The 20,938-nt window shown below is 44.7% G+C and overlaps 1 protein-coding gene across 2 annotated transcripts in view; it reads left to right on the forward strand.

Annotated features, from left to right (window-relative positions):
- LOC143933965 (interferon regulatory factor 3-like) overlaps positions 1-20,938 on the forward strand; it is a 77,738-nt gene that overhangs the window by 29,228 nt on the left and 27,572 nt on the right. For both annotated transcript variants that reach the window (XM_077457178.1, XM_077457179.1), the window contains exons 5-7: positions 4,447-4,501; positions 4,845-5,033; positions 11,024-11,098. In XM_077457178.1, the coding sequence (XP_077313304.1) occupies positions 4,447-4,501; positions 4,845-5,033; positions 11,024-11,098 (319 nt within the window). The remainder of the gene's footprint in view (positions 1-4,446; positions 4,502-4,844; positions 5,034-11,023; positions 11,099-20,938) is intronic.

The following is a 20,938-nucleotide window of genomic DNA, read 5'->3' on the forward strand; positions in this document are numbered from 1 at the left end:
TTATTACTCAACTATGTTTACTCTTTTTTAAATCATAAATCACAACATAAACTATCCAAATGACCCTGATTAAAAGTTTACATACCCCAGTTCTTAATACCATGTATAGCCCCCTTTAACATCAATGACAGCTTGAAGTCTTTTGTGGTATTTGTGGATGAGGTTCTTTATTTTCTTAGATGGTAAAGCTGCCCATTCCTCTTGGCAAAAAGTCTCCAGTTCCTGTAAATTCTTGGGCTGTCTTGCATGAACTGTATGTTTGAAATCTCCCCAGAATGACTCAATGATATTGAGGTTAGGAAACTGAGATGGCCACTCCAGAACCTTCACTTTATTCTGCAGTAGCCCCATGACAGGTCGACTTGGCCTTGTGTTTTGGATCATTGTCATGTTGGAATGTCCAAGTACGTCCCATGCGCAGCTTCTTGGCTGATGAATGCAAATGTTCCTCCAGTATTTATTGATAACATACTGCATTCATCTTGCCATCAATTTTCTTAACCAAATTTCCTGTGCCTTTGTAGCTCACACATCCCCAAAACATCAGTGATCCACCTCCATGTTTCAGAGTAGGAATCGTGTACCTTTCATCATAGGCCTTGGTGACTCCTCTCCAATTGAAGCGTTTATGGTTGTAGCCAAAAAGCTATATTTTGGTCTCATCACTCCTAATGACTTTGTGCCAGAAGGTTTGAGGCTTGTCTCTGTGCTGTTTGGCATATTGTGAGTGGGATACTTTATGGCATTTGCATAGTAATATCTTCCTTATGGTGACTCGACCACAAAGCCTATCTTTCTTCAAGTGCCTCCTTATTGTGCATCTTGAAACACTCACACCACATGTTTTCAGAGAGTCCTGTATTTCACCTGAAGTTATTTGTGGGTTTTTCTTTGCATTACGAACAATTTTCCTGGTAGTCGTGGCTGAAATTTTAGTTGGTCTACCTGACCGTGGTTTGGTTTCAACAGAACCCCTCATTCTCCACTTCTTGATTGGAGTTTGAACACTGCTGATTGGCATTCTTAATTCATTGGATATCTTTTTATATCTCTTACTTATTTAAAAAGTTTAACTACCTTTTCCCACAGATCCTTTGACAATTATTTTGCTTTCCCAATGACTCAGAATCCAGAAACGTCAGTGCAGCACTGGATGAAAGATGCAAGGGTCTGTCAGGAGTCCAGGCACTCATTGACCATTTATACACATACACTAATTGCAAGCAAACAAATCACAGGTGAGGGTGGTTACCTTTAATAGCCCTTAAAACCCTTTTGTGGCAACTTGTGTACATGTTATCAGGCCAAAATCACCAGGGTATGTAAACGTTTGATCAGGGTAATTTAGGTAGTTTCTGTTGTGATTATGTTTTAAAAAGAGTAAACAATGTTGATTAATAATAAAGGGCTTCAGCCAAACACTAACCATGAGTGAAAGAAAAGTTTTTGTGTTATCATTCATATTCTCTGAAAAATGGCTAAGAAATCATAAATTCTGCCAGTGTATGTAAACTTATGAGCAAAACTGTAGATGTCCCTCATTCTCATCTAAAAAAGTTGGGAGGCATGTGGATGGATAGATTACATGGATTCGATTAGATTCAATTTGATGGATAGATTACATAAAATTGTTTGGGTGGCTAGATTGCATTGATTAGATTGGATGGATAGATGGATGAATTACATAAATTAGATTGGATGGATGTATAAATGGATGGCATAGATTAGATTGGATGGATGGATGGTCTACATAGATTGGATGGATGGATTACATAGATTAGATTGAATGGATGGATTGCATAGATTGGATGGGATGGATGGGCTGCATAGATTAGATTGGACAGATGGATGGACCTTAGATTGTAAGCTCCTTAAGGGCAGGGACTGTTGTGAATATATATATATATATATATATATATATATATATATATATATATATATATATATATATATATATATATATATATATATATATATATATATATATATATATGTAAAGCACTGCGTAAATTGATGGCACAAAATAAATACCCATAATAATAAATTACATAGATTAGATTAGATGGCTGGATTACATAGATTACATTGAATGGATGGATGGATTATATAGAATAAATTGCATGGATGGATTATATAGAATAAATTGCATGAATGGATGGATGGATGGATGGATTACATATATTAGAATGGATGGATGGATTACATAGGTTAGATTGGATGGATGGATTACATAGATTCGATTGGATGCCTACATGGATGGATTACATCAGGGGTGTCCAAACTACGGCCCTCCAGTTGTTCAGGAACTACAATCCCCATCATGCCTAGTCATGTCTTTGAATGTCAGAGTTTTGCAATGCCTCATGGGATGTGTAGTTCTGCAACAGCTGGAGGGCCGTAGTTTGGACACCCCTGGATTACATAGATTTGATTTGTGGATGGATGGACATGAGAGCAGGTGGGGTACCATGAAGAATGCCTCCCATGTGTGGTGCTGTGGTCTACAGCATTTTTTCTATAGACCATAAGACCTGTGTGTATCCCAGGGGTTACCACAAGCAGGTTCAGGTGATGCTTCTTGCTATTGTAATTACTCTATCAGTATATTAATACTCCATATATAAAACAGACCTGGGGAAGTATTAAGTTTTTAAAGCATAAAAGATGGCTTGGAAAACATTTATATACTATTAAGTGGAGGAGGTTGGGGGCACTAGTAAATAAATTATATACACATGTCATGGCATACTTGAAAATAGTGAACTGCAGCATCAGGCATGTAGTAAACACGTTATCAAGGGAAATACTGTACAAAGGATGGCAAACAGATAATAATAGGCAATGTAGCACTAACCCCCAAAGGAGCTGCTGGTTATTTTTGGGCTTACCGTTACCTTACGTTCTCCTTGTTGCACGTCTAGGGGATGTCCCGTGGTAGATGGCCCAGTAACTTGAGACTGACAATAGATCCACTTGAATGGATTTTATTTGCAAAACTCAAACCATTATACAGTCTTTCAACTTGGGATCAGAGGGTTGGAAAAGGAAGTTCAGGTACTCTTAATGGCAAAGTCCAAAAAACGTTAAAGATCTTGCTTACTTTGACTGCATCCAGAGAATAGCCATTCGCAACTGGATGATCACTCGAGTTGGACAGTCCCTCTCTCACAAGGCCTAGCAGCCAACAAGGTGCTTACTCAGGAACAAAGTCTTTGTCACAGACGTTGTTGCAGAACTTGTAGGGAAACTAAGCTTCAGAACACGTGTAGGATACATGGATCTTTTAGCCTGCTTGGCAATATCCACAAGACCGGATTCTTTTGGTTACTTCAGCCCTTCCAGGCTCTTGTTAAGAATACCAACCCGTACGTGGTGTTCCTCTAAAGAGTCCTCCCCTGGAATGCTTGAAGTCACTGGGTCTCTCCTGAACCAGAGACGGCACCCAACAACCTCAGAATCCTCCTTTAGATTCCTTGTCTCGGACCAGCCAGCCCCGAGACATTAAAGTTGGGTGGATCCGCACCCCAGGCCATAGCCTTCCTGGGGGCTGGTCAGGAGGACCAGGACCATGTAATCAGCACATCATACTGGACCGGAACCCCGAACCACGTGACATCCGCATCTTAAATACCCTCTCCCAGAGGGCACAGCGAGAGGGCCACTCCCACTGACCTGGCTCCAAAAGAGAGTACCCAAGCACCTAACCAGACCACTTCCCGCCTGCCACAAGAGACAGTGCCCCCTGTGGCCAGGCTGGATATCTCACAGTCCAGTTAGACAGATGCAGAGGTCCAATTTAGACAAATAAACCCAAACCAAACTGCAGTTTAGGTAATGTTTAACTTTGAAAAACGCATAGCCCATGCTCTTCAGGAGCCCGCCGCTACAGCAGCATGCAGAATAACCATGTGTAAAAAAATGTGTAGATTAAACCAAATAGAATAGTAGCATGTATCCTTGTTTGCAATTTCAATAATAAATACCTCCACCAATGTGTATCCCTGGGGACTGAGAGTCCAATCCCACCACCCTCTGTACCGGAGCTCATTTCATCACACTGGTCCTCTAATTTTGCCGCAGTAACCATTGTGGCGGTGACAATACTGGTATGTAAACAAACTCACAGCCGCTATAGCAGCCAACAGTTTGTTTACATTTCTACACAAAGCTTTTTATTTACATTTATTCAGCTGCTTGATCACCTCTATATCTAATAAAAATGCCACCCCACAATGCACCCAACACCCCTCTTCCTGTACCATGTGTCCTGAGCTTACCAGCCCCTTCTGACTGCTCAGGACGGATGTCAGGACGGGGAGCAGCGGGAGATCAGAGAACACTTCTTCATCTAACCAAAACAAACAAAACATTTTTGGATGGAGTTACGCTAAATGCTGATACAGGTTGCTCCGGTTCAAACTTATGTTTTGTTTTTCTCGGTCGCAGCAAAGATTTATTTCTGAACAAATGAAACACCTACAGCTTCACCAAGATGACGCAGGTAAGACATTTTCTCATACAAAGGCATTTGCTAGAAAAAAAACATATCATATATTCAAAAAAACAAGACCAAGAACAATGGAAATATACAGGATGGAATAATTATTATTAGATTCACTCTACTGAGGAAGTCTAAATGAAGGCTTAAAGCGTTATTAGACCCAAAATCACAAATGTAATATAATGCAGCTTACCAATCATTAGATGTGGTGGCTGCATCAGTTTTCTTTTCTTATGCTTTTTTCCCTCTATTTTCACCTGGTGAGGGAACCGACCTTTTAAATGATCTAGTGTTTACTTTGACAACTATATTTGTTGTTTTGTTTTTTTTTATACATTTTCAGCACTATATTGTGATCTGGAAGATTTCCAAAATCTTTATGCAATCCCGGATGCCATTACACCTGCTCAAAAAACTGATTACCATATTTTACCATCACAAGTACCTACGGAAGGTGCCGCTGCCTACTATGAGGGTGCCTATGCTGTTGGCAGTGAAGTTCCGCCCGACGTAATCAGTGAAGTAGAAGCTGGTAGGTAGTACAGTAGGTAACCTTGAGACTGAAGAGCTTTGGCATTGCAATACCAAATTTAGGTTTTATCTAAATTATGCCTTTTCAAAAGAAATGTGTCAGTGTAACTCTGGGCATAGATGGATCGAATCTTGGCTGGTTCAGCATGGATCGGATGAGATTCAATCCATATATGAACAGGCTGGTTTTACTGAAGTTGCTCTATCGACCAACTTCAATACAACTAGCCTTTCAGTTTTTTTTGCATTCGATCACTGCTGGTGGCTTTAACCGCCAGCAGCGAAAATTGTGTTCGGCCTTTCCTGCCGGAAGATCATAACACTGACTATGTTGATTGTGGGAAATCAAGCAATTTTTTCCACCACCCGTGGTGGAAGGAAAGAAGACTGCAAAATCTATGGGCTGCTTTACCCATAACTACCAAGCAGATTTAAGTTGTCATTGCTTAGATAATAAAACCAAGCATTCAATTTATTGTTAAAGTTTTTCACTGGAGTTCCACTATAACAAACTCCCTGACATACAGACATGTATGAAGAGTGTTCTGTCCCACTTATATGTATTGTTTTCTTTTTACAAAGGTATATTAGCATGTAATCCAACATATCAGAGTAGTTTTGAGATGGTTACATTGCATGTTAGGCAAACAAAGAGACAAGGCAACAAATACAAAATGGCATAAGGAAGGCATGAGCAACATAAATATACAGGTAACGGACTTAATGTCTCATAACATATTCTCCTTCCGAGGTGTCCCTGGGAAAACAGGGTATCCATAAAACAAGAACATATGCCAACAAAATTTTGTGGCTAAGGGTATCTATATTAAGCAGGATACTATGTAAAAAGTTGACACAACAAAAAAAGCAACGTGGAAAACATAACATTGCAATGATAACCATTCTGGCCTGGACAATACCCTTTTGGCCTAATAAAGGTATGGATTTAATGCAGAAAACATAGTATACAGAAGAAAAAGAGACGTCAGAAGGGAAGAAGAGGGAAAGTCTGGTAGAAAAGAGAAGAGTAATTGGGGGAGGAAGAAGAGAAGAGTCCACGGTATGTGGGTCAAGGGAGTATCAGATCAGGAGAAGCGTGCCATCAAATCGAGAAGGTTGGAAGTATGTGATCCATGGCTGCCAAATTATAAGAAATTTTTCCCATTGAAGATGGTATGGTCTCAGTAGAGGCTTTTTTGCAGAAATTACGGATGAGTATATCAACGATATCATGCCTGGGGAATGGGGTATGGCTTTACATAGACTCTCAAAAGGAGTCAGGGTGTATGGGGTAGGGCGGGACTTGATTAGTTGTTGGAGGAAGTGTCTCAATTGTAGGTAGCTATAATGTTCTCTCTAAGGGTTATCATGAGAAGAGCGTAAGGCATCAAATGTCAATATCCTAGTGGGGGTATAAAGGAATGGACGTCTGTAAACCTGTGTGTAGTCCACCATAATAATTGAGCTGGGTTTTCACAACCCGGAAGGAATAATGGACAATGAAGGAGTTTCAATAGTGGGAAATGAGGGGAAATCAAGCCCGCAGAATATTTGACTGAGTCACATAATTGTAGGAAATGGGCTAAACATGGTCCTATCATTTTCGGACCATGAAAAGGAGGGAGCCACGGTAGAGAGGAGACAGGCGTAGGATCGGAGTCGACAAGATCGTATATGTATTTTTACTATGTTGTGTTGTGGAGGATTTGGGCCACTGCAACTTGTTTACTGATGTGATTTGCTATCTCTCTCTTTGTCCTCCCCTCCTGTTTAGTGCTGGTTAGTTAAGTTCTAGCTAGATTCTCCAAGTTTCTCAGTCAGTATTAGTACTTTGCAGAGACAGGTCGTAGGAAAGACATTGGGGTTGATTTACTAAAATGGGACCGTGCAATATCGGGTGCTGCTGTGCATGGTAGCCAATCTGCTTTACCATATTTTGCACTCTCCAATTTATGTAAATCAACCCCAATGTCTTTTTTTTGATTATTCTTTATTTAAAGAAAGGAGTACATGTTATACACTTAACAGAAAAACAATGTACAAATCAAATTATTCTGGACGAACAGAGGAGGAAGTAGATAATTGTGCAGGTTTGAAGGCATCTGTTGGCTTACACAGCTCAATGTAATCTGAGCTTCCACATACATCATAAAGTACAAATAATGAAATATAGATATATTCCCAGTGTGTAGGTGTTTTTATTTCAGAAACAAGGAAACCAATAGCTGGGAAGATAGTCCAGCTTAACAGAAGGAATAAATGCTAGTATAGAAGATGAGGCAGAATAAAACAGTCTTGTGGTCACGATCCAGAGAGGGGGGGGGGGGGGGGGCTGCTCAGTTCCTCAGGGGAGAGGGGAGGAAAGAGAAAAAAAAGGGAGGGGGAGGGAAGAGACCAGAATGATATGGAGGAAAGGGTAGGGGAAGAAAAATTGAAATGACAATAAGAAGGGATCTATCAAGGTTCAATATACTGTAAGATATGGCTCCCTGTCACAACTCTGACACAAGGGATAAAAATATAAGAGGACTATTGTTCAAGTAAAAGATGACCGAAGATCCCAAACCTAGACGATGCCGATGGAAGGTGTCAGCGTCAACGAGGGAGCGTGCGAATGGCACATATCTGAAGGGGAGGTGATTATTTAAGGGTTTTATTATTGCCCTTTAACTGCAGTAGAGTAAATTCATTTCTCCAGCCTGGCTGGGCTGTGTAGCAGAACTGTGTACATCTCGAGACTGAATGGACAGAAATATAAATCTTTGGCCAGGTAAAACAGTGTGAATTAAGCTGTTTGCCCAGAGTTCAGCTTTAGGGTATAGCTCAGATACTGAGGCTTAACTACCCAAATCTCATGCCGCGTACACACGACCGGAATTTTTGACAGCAAAGGTTCGACGGAACAAGTCTGTTGGACAATTCGATCGTGTGTGGGCTCCATTGGACCTTTGCTTGCCAAAAATCCGGCGGACTTTAGAAATAGAACGTTTTAAATTTTCCCACCGGAACGAGAAATCCGTTCGTGTGTATGCTAGTCCGACGGACAAAAACCAACGCCAGGGCCGCTATTGGCTACTGGCTATGAACTTACTTATTCTAGTTCGGTCGTACCATCAACACGTTCTAATCCTTCGGACTTTGGTGTGGTTGTGTGTGTCCAAGTCCGTTCATTCAGAAAGTCCACCGGAACTCCGCCGAAAGTCCGTCGGGAAGACTGTCGGACCTAGTCCGACGAAAAGTCCGGTCGTGTGTACACGGCATTAAGGTCCCTTTAATGCCTTGTACACATAGTCGGAAATTCTGATAGAAATAGTCCGATTGGATTATATTGTCGGAAAATCCGATCGTGTGTGGGCTCCACTGGACTTTTTCTGTCGGAAATTCTGACGGAAAAAATTTGAGAGCACGATTTAAAATTTTCCGACAAAAAAATCTGATCAGACTTTTTCTGATCGTTTGTAGAGAATTCCGACGGACAAAGTGCTACGCATGCTCAGATCAAATTACGAGACCAAAGCTATTGGCTACTAGCCTCTATGTAGTCCCATCGTACGCAACGAACGTCACAACATTCCGAACAATTGAATTTTCCGACAACTTTGTCCGGCCGTGTGTATGCAACACCAGATTCTGACAAAATCTGTCGGAAACAATCCGTCGGATTTTGTGGTTGGAATGTCCGACCGTGTGTACAAGGCATTAGAGAGTAATTCCACCTTTACAGTTTTCTTACTAAACTTATACCCTAAGTGTGAGCAGCAACATAATCCATTTTATACATCTTCTACATCATTTATATTTTACTTGCCTTCATGTAGCTGTTCTTAGACAGTTGGAGGTTGACTCCAAGACTAAAAGCAAAAGAAAAATTTGACCATTTCCAGTAGATCATAGTGGTTACTTAAAAATCCTGCACAACCTTGAAGCCCAACTCCAGGAAATCAGAAAATCCTGCACAACTTTGAAGCCCAACTCCAGGAAATCCAGGAAATCAGGGGGGGCTGCGGTGGCAATGCAAGGCTTAACTCCTTGTTCTAGGAGAGTGTAAAAGCATTTTACATACCCGACCCTCTGCAACTCCGGCAGACGATGCTCTCCCATGCTCTGTCCCTCAGCATTGTCACTTCCAGTGCAGGGCTATAGACAGGGCTATGACATCATGATCCTCACCATAGGTGTGCGCAGCCTATTGCATTAGGGTGTGCACCCCAAAGCTCATATGTATGCATATACTGTATTTATAGGGCAGTAGGGCAATGGATAGTGTCGGTAGAGCAGTGGACGGTGTCAGAAGGGCAGAGATTGGTGTCGGTAGTTTATTTTTTATATTTTTTTTATTATGAATTTTTTACAATTTTATATTACTTTTTTTTTACAATTTTTTTAGGAGCTCCATTGGGGGCTTTGGTGAAATATCATGGATCTAAACAGACCCCTGATGTCTCACTTTTGAGACAGAGAAAGGGACTAAGGACAAATATTCCCCAGTCCCTTTCTCTGCAGCCAAGCAGCAGGGGAAATGTGCCCAGCACAAGGGTGATTAGGGTGTGCTTAGGCACACCTGACACACCCTGTGCACACGCCTATGATCCTCACCACTGGAACATGAGGGGAAAATATGCTGCAAGAACTGGTTTAGCAGTATGGAAGAGTGGAGGGTCGAGTAAGTAAATCTTCCTTACCATGCCCTCTGGACCTAAAGGTACAGTAAACCCTTGCTGTGTGGACACAGCCCCACTACAAGTAGGATGTTTCAAGATGGGCTGTAATAAAACAAATACCATAAAAACACTATATAAAATCTAGTGATGGTAAATCAAACAAAATTGGACTCTTACTGATTTACTACCCCATCCTAATGAGACACAATGTACAGGGATAGGGACAGTTGTAGACACTCACTCAGGTTGAACTGGGTGGACTGGTGTCTTTATTCAACCTTACTAACTATGTAACTAACACCATATATGCCATTCAGAAAAAGAATTTGGAAGGATAGTGCTGATTGGAGCAGCCCAGGCCAGCTTGGTCAAAAATGTATATTTAGCATAATATTTTGTATAATTTACCCTTCATTTGAAGCTGTCACGTACCTAGTGGTGAGCCCGGAATGCAGAAGGAGACCTCTCTTGCGTCCCCGACTCACGGCCCCTGATGATGGTGACAGGAGGCACAGGAGTCAAAGGTAGCACGAGTGGCTGGCAGGATCAACAGCCGTTAGATGGATCAGGCTGACTTCAGGAACTGTAGCTGGACAAGCAGGCCCCAGTGGCAGCGGACAGGAACCAGTAGACAGCAGGAGACCAACAGGAACAGGTGGATCACTCAGGGGCAGGCACGCAGAAGAGTCAGGCAAGCCGGGTCAAACCAGACAGTCAGTACAGGAACAGATGCAGCAGGCAGAGGCAGGAACGTGGAACAGGCCGGGTCGCTAACGGATGAGCATGGATGTACCAGAGGATGAGACAGGTGCAGAGTCGTAGACAAGCCGGAGGTCAGAGGCAGGCAGAAGGCAGGGAAGGTCACTGGTCAGGCCGGGTCAATACACAAACAGAACAGATTCAGGTAATAGTCTCAGGAACGCTGTAGATCAAGCAGCAAGATCTGAAGGGAGAACTGGGTTTAAATAGCCCACCTGGCGCCGGTAACCGCGCACCCGCGCGCACGGGTAGCGTGACCACGCGAGCGCGAACACGCGCACCAGGCACCCACAGGAGCGCACAGACAGGTGACGGACCACTGTCCCCAGCCAGCCTTTCCTGACAGAAGCCCTGATAAAGGCCGTTGTTCTCTGTCCCCTGAGACTCGTTTTTATCTAAACTTGGAATAAATCTACATGTAGACAATTACATTTTGGTATGGATCTTCATTCTCAGATTGTGCCATATGACATTTTAGCCCTTGACACTATGACATTCCTCATATTTGTGAAGTTACAGTTTTAGTTCACAAATACCACATTTGTAATTCTAATATCTTTATACTAAACAGGACATGTGCATCTGGATCAAGAACAGGAGACGTTTCAACAAAAAATATTGAGACACTTTACCTACAACTCCTTTGGTAAGAACTTACAAACTATTTGAGGAACATTGGCAGCAACCATTGGTCCCAAATTCTGAGAATGTCTGACAATTTGGTGCTTGGTAGAGTCACCATGGGTAGTTAAAAAAGATTTGTTAGTGCATAAGTGATTTACTTGCTCATGAGTACAGTGCCTTGCGAAAGTATTCAGCCCCCTTGAACTTTTCAACCTTTTGCCACATTTCAGGCTTCAAACATAAAGATATAACATTTTTATTTTTTGTGAAGAATCACCAACAAGTGGGACACAATTGTGAAGTGGAACGAAATCTATTGGATTTTTGAAACTTTTTTAACTAATAAAAAAATGAAAAGTGGGGCGTGCTAAATTATTCGGCCCCCTTGCGTTAATACTTTGTAGAGCCACCTTTTGCTGCGATCACAGCTGCAAGTCGCTTGGGGTATGTCTCTATCAGTTTTGCACATTGAGAGACTGAAATTCTTGCCCATTCTTCCTTGCAAAACAGCTCGAGCTCAGTGAGGTTGGATGGAAAGTGTTTGTGAACAGCAGTTTTCAGCTCTTTCCACAGATTCTCAATTGGATTCAGGTCTGGACTTTGACTTGGCCATTCTAACACCTGGATACGTTTATTTATGAACCATTCCTTTGTAGATTTTGCTGTATGTTTGGGATCATTGTCTTGTTGGAAGATAAATCTCCGTCCCAGTTTCAGTTTTTTTGCAGACTCCAACAGGTTTTCATCCAGAATGGTCCTGTATTTGGCTGCATCCATCTTCCCCTCAATTTTAACCATCTTCCCTGTCCCTGCTGAAGAAAAGCAGGCCCAAACCATGATGCTGCCACCACCATGTTTGACAGTGGGGATGGTGTGTTGAGGGTGATGAGCTGTGTTGCTTTTACGCCAAACATAGCGTTTTGCATTGTGGGCAAAAAGTTTGATTTTGGTTTCATCTGACCAGAGCACTTTCTTCCACGTGTTTGGTGTGTCTCCCAGGTGGCTTGCGGCAAACTTTAGACGAGACTTTTTATGGATATCTTTGAGAAATGGCTTTCTTCTTGCCACTCTTCCATAAAGGCCAGATTTGTGCAGTGTACGACTGATTGTTGTCCTATGGACAAACTCTCTCACCTCAGGTGTAGTTCTCGCAGTTCATCCAGAGTGATCATGGGCCTCTTGGCTGCATCTCTGATCAGTCTTCTCCTTGTCTGAGCTGAAAGTTTAGAGGGACGGCCAGGTCTTGGTAAATTTGCAGTGGTCTGATACTCCTTCCATTTCAAAATGATCACTTGCACAGTGCTCCTTGGGATGTTTAAAGCTTGGGAAATCTTTTGTATCCAAATCCGGCTTTAAAATTCTCCACAACAGTATTATTGACCTGCCTGGTGTGTTCCTTGGTCTTCATGATGCTCTCTGCGCTTTCAACAGAACCCTGAGACTATCACAGAGCAGGGGCATTTATACAGAGACTTGATTACACACAGGTGGATTCTATTTATCACCATCAGTCATTTAGGACAACATTGGATCATTCAGAGATCCTCGCTGAACTTCTGGAGTGAGTTTGCTGCACTGAAAGTAAAGGGGCCGAATAATTTTGCACGCACCACTTTTCAGTTTTTTATTTGCTAAAAAAGTTTAAAATACTCAACATAGATATCAAGCTATTCGCAAAAGTCCTAGCCACCCGTCTGTCCCCCCTATTGCCTAAGATTATTCATAATGATCAGGTGGGGTTTGTCCCTGGCAGGGAGGCAAGGGACAACACCACCAAGACGATACATCTTATATCCCTGATCCAACGTAAAGGTCTGAGAGCTTGCCTCTTATCCTTCGACGCTGAAAAGGCCTTCGATAGGGTCAGCTGGAGGTTTCTACAGCTTTCTCTGGAACAACTTGGCCTCGGAGCTTCCTTCATATCAAAAGTAATGTCCCTATACTCCCGACCTTCAGCTGCGGTCCTGGTCAACGGTACAACGTCGGCTCCCTTTGATATTGCCAACGGTACTCGGCAGGGCTGCCCCCTGTCCCCCCTCCTCTTTGTCATCATCATTGAGCATTTGGCTTGTGCCATACGACAAAACCCCTCCATTCTTGGTATTCAAACTCCATCTTCCCATCACAAACTTTCCTTGTATGCTGATGACCTCCTAGTGTATATTCAGAATCCACACATTTCCATACCATCCCTACTTAGTGAATTTCAACGCTTTGGTATCTACAGTAACTTTAAGCTCAACATTTCTAAGACGGAAGCCCTTAACATATCCCTTGCCCCCTCCACGCTGTCCCTTCTGCAATCCAACTTCTCGTTTAAATGGCAGGCTAAAGGGATCTCGTACCTGGGGATTGTTATCCCCTCCAACCTAGCTGATTTGTTTTCTCTGAATTATATCCCTTTGCTTAACCGTATACGGAAGGACCTCGAGGAGTGGGGGGGATCTCCCTTGCCCTGGTTCGGACGGATTAATATCCTGAAGATGGACACTCTAACCAAGTTCCTATATTTATCTCAAACAATACCCATCCACGTTCCCAAATCATTTTTTATCTCCCTACGCTCGCTGGCAATCAGATTTTTGTGGAACCGGGGCCTCCCCAGGGTTAAATTTAAACTACTAACGCTCCCGAAGACTCTGGGAGGCACAGGCCTCCCTGACTTTGAGACTTACCATAAGGCCGCTCATTTAACTCGCATCATTGAGTGGTTCTCTCGCCCTTCCTGCAAGGCCTCAGTGTCTGTTGAACAGGACCTTTCTCCTGTAGATCTCCGAGCCCTTCCATGGGGTTATAACCTGGCCTACACTCGTATGACCTCCTTGTCCCCTCTGACTTTGGCTTCCCTGGCGACGTGGTACAGGACGGGACTAAACTCCACTCTCTCCTCGGACCCGGGCCCCTTGACGTCCCTCTTTGACCATCCTGCTTTGCCACAAAGTGCAGGGGCAACCTCCCTAGGACCTTTTAAGCGCACAGATTGGCCGCAGGCCCGTACCTTTGTGCACCCCTCTCAGGGGACCCCGGTCTCCGTGACAGACTCTGGAGATTGGCTCACGGCCCTACATGTGTCCGCATTTGCCAAACGACTACACTCCTCCTCTCAGATACATCGCAAGCTTACCAATTTCGAGGAACTGTGTTCGCTTCCAGAAACTCCCAAACACTTACTGTCCTCCTTATATTACCTGCTACAGACTTTAGCACATGCTCAACTCCCACATTACACCAGGCTGTGGTCTGCGGATTTGGGTGAGGACATCTCTGTGCCGGAATGGAATACCTCTTTTCATTTCACACATAAGTCAACAATCTCCTGTTACTCCCAAGAAAAGAATTACAAGCTATTGTCCAGGTGGTACAGGGACCCTGCTACTTTACACAGGATTTTCCCGTCTACCCCGGCCACCTGCTGGCGCTGTGAAGCTTCAGTCGGAACTTACATGCATGTCTGGTGGGACTGTGAGAGGATCCGCCCCTTCTGGACACAGGTTTTTGAATGCTATAATCTCTTGGCTGATACCCCGGTTCCTATCTCTCCAAAAATTGCATTACTCTCTATTCTGCCAGGGTCTATTAAATCGCAGAAACAAAGGTTGCTCCGTTTTTTTATGTCCTCCGCTAGGCAACTGATACCTGCCTATTGGAAGACGACGACCACCCCCCCATTGTCGCGGTGGGTATCGATTATGAATGACACCATGAGAATGGAGGAGATGTTGGCACTGGACAATGACACTTACGCCAAATTTGTTTCTCAGTGGTCGATCTGGCTCCGCTTCTCTTCTTCTGACACTTTAATGAACCAAATCTTAAACGCATAAGGCCGCTGTGGGCTCTCCCTTACCCTACCCCCCCTATCCAATTGCTTCCCCCTCCCCCCCTTCCTCCCCCTTTTTCTTCCTCTCCTCTTGCTATTTAGCTTTCCCCTATACTGCCTTGCTCCTCTTTACTTTGCTCTTTTCTCTTCTCTCTTCCTTTCTGTATTTTCTTTTTTATGTTCTTATCTAAAAACTACGTCATGTAGTAACCCATGGGTGCTTCTCCCCTACTGTGACCTTAGGGACCGGAGCACAGGCCGTCTTTTCTACCCTCCAAGCTTCCAGTCAGGGACCGGCTATGGCCGATTGTCGTTAGCCGATCTCCTGTAATTGTACCTCTGTCACTGTTCCTGTCTGTATATGCCTCATGATGGTTACTGTTTATTGTTTTTACTTGACATGTCTTAATAAAAATATTTTCAACACTAAAAAAGTTTAAAATATCCAATAAATTGCGTTCCACTTCACAATTGTGTCCCACTTGTTGGTGATTCTTCACAAAAAATAAAAATTTTATATCTTTATGTTTGAAGCCTGAAATGTGGCAAAAGGTTGAAAAGTGCAAGGGGGCCGAATACTTTCGCAAGGCACTGTAAGTACTAAGTATAGATAGTTTAAGAAGGCCTGCACTAAAGAAGCTGTGCTCAAAAAATGCAGGCAGAGGGCAAAGGGCTAGTCACTAGTCCCATATGAGGGCTCCCTACAGATGCACCTTGGTAGAAAATGAGGCTTTCCATCCTTCCATTGGAAGCCCATGTGACAGGGTGACAATATAGGGACATTACTGAGAGACAGCGGCAAAGTGTTGTAACCCTATACCCATGGCAGGACCACAAGGGAATATTTTAATGAAGACTCCAGATTTTACAATAGCAAAAATTACTTTTGAAATGACTTGAAGATTTTAAATCTTATATGACAGGCATGTCTAAAGTCCAGCCCGCGGGCCAATCGCGGCCCCGCTTTTCGGATTTGAACAGCCCCCCTGGTTATCTGGACATATATATCTTTTGTGGCCCCCAACAATCTCCCAGCGCCGGAGCCACAAAAGATATATATGCAGGCTGCCTTGGAGGGGATATGGAGGAGGCGGGACGAGTGCCATTCACACAGGAGTATTTCCTGTTTACACGGCAGCCTCTGTAATAGGAAGTCCCATCTCTGGCACTGCCATTGTTCTGTCCATAAAAGGAGGCAGGACTTTCCTGTATGTAATATTTTGGCACTTGTCCTGCCCCCTCCGAGGCTGCAGATGGAAGGGCATCAATCAGGGTGCACTGATGGCAACGGTGGGTCTGCATTCCTGGCAATGGTGGTTGCTGCATTCCTGGCAGTGGTGGGAGCTGCATTCCTGGCAGTGGTGGGTGCTGCATCCCTGGCAGGAACACCAAGGATTTCTTACAAAGGAAGTAGTACAAAGAGAACTGAATACTTTTTCATACAAGTACATGGTACAGCAGGCACATAGCAGAAATATGAAATGTTGGGTTTTACATATTCTTTAACAACTTGGAACCACATATCTAATAACCCAGTAATCAGGTTGTGATATGTGTTACAGATGCACTACCTATAGGGCTTCATGCACACAGACTGTTTTAGACTTTAAAAAATTGTGTAGCCTAAAATCCGGGCACCTTTCCTCGCCTGGGTAGCTGCAGGTAGCACGCACAGCTGGCTATAGAAGTGAACACTGCCGTACTTGAGTATATGCTGATGCTTTCGTACATCAATGCAAACACATCTATGCGCATATGCAGAGGCGTAACTAGAACCTTCAGGGCCCTGGTGCAAGAAACCATGAAGGGCACCCGGACAGTTGGCTGGGGGCCCTTCCCTCCAAGCCTGGGGGCCCCTACCTCTGAGGCCAGTGGTGGAACGCCACATAGGTGCAACCTTTGTAACCCGGTTAGTTCTGCCACTGGTGCCAGTATTTTTTTTTTGTTTACCATTTTGTTTAATTTTTAACAATATTATTTTTTACAATCTTTTTAGGAGCCCCGTTAGGGGGCTTTGGTGAGATATCAGCGATTTACACAGACCCCTGCCATCTCACCTTTGAGACAGAGAAAGGAGATGGACACAGCCCTCAATCTCCATCTCTGCAGCTTCAGCAGCACAGAATGAATGGATAGGAATCACTCTGTACAGAACTTCCCACTCATTTATAAATGAAAGCAGAGTAAAAACAGTTTACTATGCCACAGTTATAAATGGATAGAGTCAGTGATCGGTTCTGACTTTGTAATTCCAGACAAGGAAGGGGCTGCTAAATGACATATTTACCGGCCCCTACCCCGCTCTCCATCCTGACATGTCCCAAGCCGGAGAGGGGGGGGGGGAACCCGGCAGAGCTGTGGGGCAGGAGGAGGTGACCAGAAGAGAGCTGGACAGCAGGGTGGCATATAGAGAAACTGATGTCAGAAGCAGGCAGGTGATCTTTAAGTGGTTGGAAAATGCAAGGAGTTCTATGAATTGTGCTAGTGCCAAAAGAGCAACCCCCCTGTGGTCAGTGTGCAAAGGGGAAGCCAGTTAACACAAAACGCCAGCAGGACCCAAAAGATTGCGGTTACCACTGTAGTAGCACAGATTACTACAGTGATTGCCAACTTCCTGATGTATAAGTAATGTACTGTATATACTTACATTGTTGCAAACTGGACCAGTGTAAATTTGCAATCCAAATAATTCCTGAAATTCAGCTGTAGCGGGGTCTCTTTAAGAACTATAAAACGACTGTTCCCAGAACCCCGCTGGTTCCCAGGATGCTTTGAGTTATGCCCCAGAGACTTATGGGGGAGGAAATATAAGGAGGGGGAGAGGCCTAGTTCGCTCTCTTCGGACACCCCCCTCTCTTCAAGCAAGAGGAGATCTGTGCTGAACTGCTGAGGCACAAGGCCTGAAGCCTGGGCCTTGTACTCTTTTCCAAAGAGCTCTCTGCCAGCCTAGTTGCACCTGAGAGACATTTTCTCATTCCTTGCTGCTGTACACCAGAAGGATTGAAGACTCGGAGGTCGGTGGATTCCTGTTCCTAGATGAAAAGGCAGAGAAACCGGACTTGGACTAGTCCGGGTGGTGAGAGCTGTTTAAAGACAGATGCTTTATCTTTATTATTCGTTTGGATTACAAAGTTGTTCTTCAAGTGCACCACCGAAAGATTGCTAGCGAATATTGTTTTACTGGACTTCCATCTAGATCAGTCAGGCCTGACTGCATAGGTAGACAGTGCTGGGTGTTTACCCATGTGGGGAAGTAGCTGAAAAAGGGCAGCGCTAGAGTTGCATAGCAATACTTTATTATGCTGATTACTCTGTTTATCTTTATTACTGGTTACTGCAGGGACCTGATTATGTGTTGCAATCCAAATGTTTGATTCATGTTATTCCTTTTATAAAAACAATAAGTAAAGTCAGTTATATACTTTCAAAGATTGTCTATGAGCTTGAGTTACCCACGCACGCACACACACATATTTAGAGTATAAGTGATTTAATGTGTATTGCTAGATACTAACTGTGCCAGAGTGGGTAGTGCAGATTGCCGGGGGGTTGGCGGAGCTGTGCTCAGGACCCAAACCAAACTTGCGGCCCTCTTAAGTGAGGGTATCGCTATACGTGGGGGCTCGTAAATCCGGGATTTCTGAGACAGCGGTGAACACGCCAGAGGTACCGGCATGGACCCACAGGGAGTCAGAGTGTGGTGTGAAGCGGCTAAGGCCGACCCAAGTCAGTCAGTGGTCATTAGCCTCCCAGGGGAGAAATGGTCGACAGAGACCGTAGAGGAGTTAATGAAGTCAGTGTCCCCAGACCATGAACCAATGCGTGATGGAGATAAAATCAGACCCAGACATCTCATATCAGTATGCGCTAGTGGAATACTGGGATGGGATGCCGGAGGCTTGCAAGCGCAACCGTGTACGGACACAAGACAACAGATCCTATAGGTTGGCACACGCAACAAAGGAGGAGCCATCGCCAACAGGATCACCGCAGGCTGCGGCCCGTACCTCACCCGAGAGTCTCAGATCAGCACCGGCCACCCTTAGCGCAGAACTGTGTGCTGTCCTGGGGGAGATTGTGGCCCAGTGCAAGAAGGATCCCACAGATTACCCGATGTCGGGGTACAGAAAACTCCGGATGTTTTCAGGGAGGAAACCTGTACCTTCGGAAGAAGAGGGATTTGAAGATTGGTTAGATAGCGCAACTCAGGCACTAGAGGAATGGGAAGTTCCAGAGTGCAGAAAGAAGCAGAGGATTGTGGAAAGTCTAAAGGGGCCTGCTCTAGAGGCCGTTTGCAACCTGAAGATGAGCAGGACAGACTGTAATGCGCAGGAGTACCTAGATGTACTACAGACTGTGTTTGGTGGGACAGAGAAAATCTCTGAGCTTGCTTATCAGTTAGAACATTGCTACCAGAAGAAAGGTGAAAAACTATCAGACTACATGGGACGTTTAGATAAAATCCTGCATAGGATGATCCTAAAGAAGGGGATCAGCCCAGGAAAAGTAGATGAGGCCCGTGCTCAACAGGTACTGAGGGGAGCTCAACCCATGGATCCTATTGCATGGACACTGCGTGCCCGACTGGATGGGAAGAATCTGGAGTACACTGACCTCATCCGAATGATCAGAGAGGAAGAGGCCCTACTGGAAGAGAAAAGGGAAGAACATCTCACCGAGCCCGTCAACCAACCGGTAGCAATAGTTACACCGGCCATGACTCCCGCTAGAGATAAGGAGCTGGACACTTTGAAGTTACAGATGTCCCAGGTGATGGAGATGTTGACTGCTATGATGGCGAAAGGTCAAGGGGGAGCCGAGAAACCAAGTCCTAGGAGGGAGTTGTTTCCAGATACACCAACACCAAGCCCCACTCGAGACCGAGAAGAGATGCTATGCTACAACTGCGGGTTCAGTGGCCACTTCGCCAGTAGATGTTCCAGTCCCAAGAAGAAGAAGATAGATAACCGCCAGCCGGCGGGAAACTTCAGAGGGCCCCGGTGAGGGAGTCAACCGGGTGCCCATGCCTTTCAGTGAACTCCAAACTGAATAGAAGGAAGAGAGAGAGAGGAAACCAGACCCCTCAGAAGGAATGTCTACAAATAAGAGACAATAACATCCCTCAGCGGGTTTGTACTCCCATTACTGTGGGGAGGGTCAATGCATACCAGGCTCGAAAAAGAGTAAAGTCAAAACCCAACTGGATGAAGACGGGCCCCCAGAAGAGGGTGGCCTCAACCCGGCCCTTCCCAGAAGAATTGGTCGGCCCGTCCCCCACTGTCTCCATCCAGGTGGAAGGAGTCTACACGAAGGCCCTCCTGGACACTGGAGCTCAAGTGACTTTGTTGTACAGAGACTTCTATGATAGGCACTTGAGCCATTTGCCTATACAGAAGATAGAAGAGCTGGAGATATGGGGCCTTGGAACTCAGAGTTTCCCCTACGATGGTTACCTGCCCATAAAGCTGACCTTCGATCCATCTGTGGCAGGGAAAACGGAGGTGTTTGACACCCTGGCAGTTGTGTGTCCTAGACCGCCCGGGGCCAGCAAGATGTCCCTCATCATAGGGACCAATACGGATCTGGTGCGAAGACTTCTGACCCCTCTAGTGGAGACGAGTAACCATCAAGATCCCAATATCCATCCCATGCTGAAGACAGCCTACCAACGGTTGGTCCTAGAGCAGAAGACCCCAGGAGAGGGGATAGGGAAGGTGTGGAGACTTGGGAGAGAGGGAGTGGTGCTGCAGCCCGGAGAGGTAGCCTGCCTCAGGGCCACGGTGAAGCTTACCTGGGAGCAGCCTGGCCCCTTTGTCATGCTGGAATCCGATCCAAGGGAGGATCACTCAGGCCTGGAAGTGATACCGGAAGTGATTTCAATCAAGGCCCTGAAGAAGGCTCGAGGAAGAGTCCCAGTGAGTGTGAGAAACCCTACGGAGAGACCCATAGAGATCCCTGCCAGAATGCTGTTGGGGCAGGTGAGTCCTGCGGCCCCAGTCAGCTGGTCTGAAGTAAAAGGAACGGGTGAAGGAGGAGATGTTT

The sequence above is a fragment of the Lithobates pipiens genome, unplaced genomic scaffold (genome assembly GCF_037356315.1).
Source record: "Lithobates pipiens isolate NorthernLeopardFrog02 unplaced genomic scaffold, aLitPip1_a1.2 Scaffold_27, whole genome shotgun sequence".
NCBI lineage: Eukaryota > Metazoa > Chordata > Amphibia > Anura > Ranidae > Lithobates > Lithobates pipiens.